A 1,439-nucleotide genomic window follows, 5' to 3' on the forward strand; every position below is an offset into this window, starting at 1 on the left:
CAAGGCTGGCACTCTATCACTTGAGACATGGCTCTACTTGCAGCGTTTTCCTGGCTAATTGGAGATAGCCTGATTTATCGCCCAGGCTAGAGTCAAACCTCCATCCTCAGATCTCAGCATCCTGAGTATGTGGGATGGCCGATGTGCGCTGTCGCCTCCAGCTTGTAGAAGGATCTCCAAAGCTCAGGCAGGGCTGTCTCTGGGCCCAGAGCCCCAGCAGAGCGTGCTGGGAAGGGTGAATGGAGAGGCAAACCAAAGGGCGGCACCTGCCCTGTACACACACCTTGTAAATTGGTATTCTTTTAAAAAGCGCTATAAAGCAGCTTCTATGTCCAACATTATTCCGTTAGCTTTCCCGACTTCACCCTTGACCTTCAACACCGGAATTACTTTGTCCGTGTCTGGCTGGATGTGGCGGGCAATTCGGCACATCCAAGTCTGATTTCTGTAACAGGGAGGAGCCAGTCAGCTGCCTCTAAGAACTTATTCCTGGCTTCGGAGGGAAAAACAAATGTAAACTGACTACACATGCATCGTTTGAGGTTAGTGTGCTCTTCATTTTAAAGCCAGATAGCACAAGAAACCACAGTTCATTTTCATTTCTAAAATATTGGCTAACAGAATCCACACAGACACAAAAAGTTCTAACGCAGCCTCCCTGTCACTGGCTCAAGCACAGGAAGAGATGATCTCAGAAAATACCCAGGATCAGTAAGACAGTTGACCACATTCACTCCCAAATTGTGATTTTAAAATTCTCAAACATAAAAATCAAAGCAAGAAAGCCAGCAAAGCTAGTGATTAAGTTGCACGTTACAGAAAAGGCCTGAGAGACAATACACAGTAGGGAAGGAAAGGGCCTGTTTAACGGATGGAGGAGAACAGGTGTCCACTTTCACCCTCGTTTTAGTAGAAAACATTAGCTAATACTATTAAACAACTCAGAAAAGAAAAGACTGAGGGAAAATGAAGTTCCACGGGGAGCTTTGGGGCGGGATCCCGTCGGATGCCGCAGGTCCAAGGCAGCTGCGTTAGGCGCCCATGCCCCTGTGCAAAAGGGGACGCAGGGCTGGGAAGGTGGCTCCGTGCCAGAGCGCTCGCCTTGCATGCATGAGGCCCCGGGTTCGATTCCTCAGCACCACATACGCAGAACAAGCGCAAGTGGGAGAGCGCTATCCTCAGCACCACATACGCAGAACAAGCGCAAATGGGAGAGCGCTATCCTTGAGCAAAAGCAGCTCAGGGACAGCGCCCAGGCCCAGAGTTCAAGACCCAGGACTGGCAAAAAGAAGCGGGGATGCAGTCCAGGCTGCGTGGTAAAAACGAAGTGAGATGCAGTGAGAGCTGGGGCCTCTGGTTTGCAAAGCGGCACCCGACCCGGGATTCCTCCGGATCCCGAGGGCGGCCTGCGGCTCGCGCGATGGCCAGCAGGTGGCGCC

General features: G+C 51.4%; 1 protein-coding gene across 1 annotated transcript in view; it reads right to left on the reverse strand.

Annotated features, from left to right (window-relative positions):
- Positions 1-312: 312 nt before the first annotated feature.
- Positions 313-1,439, reverse strand: part of Id2 (inhibitor of DNA binding 2, dominant negative helix-loop-helix protein) — a 4,306-nt gene continuing 3,179 nt past the window's right edge. Inside the window, exon 2 of the mRNA XM_013013567.1 lies at positions 313-438. Coding sequence (XP_012869021.1) covers positions 313-438 — 126 coding nt within the window. The remainder of the gene's footprint in view (positions 439-1,439) is intronic.

The sequence above is a fragment of the Dipodomys ordii genome, unplaced genomic scaffold, assembly GCF_000151885.1.
Source record: "Dipodomys ordii isolate 6190 unplaced genomic scaffold, Dord_2.0 Scaffold20, whole genome shotgun sequence".
In the NCBI taxonomy this organism is placed as follows: Eukaryota; Metazoa; Chordata; class Mammalia; order Rodentia; family Heteromyidae; genus Dipodomys; species Dipodomys ordii.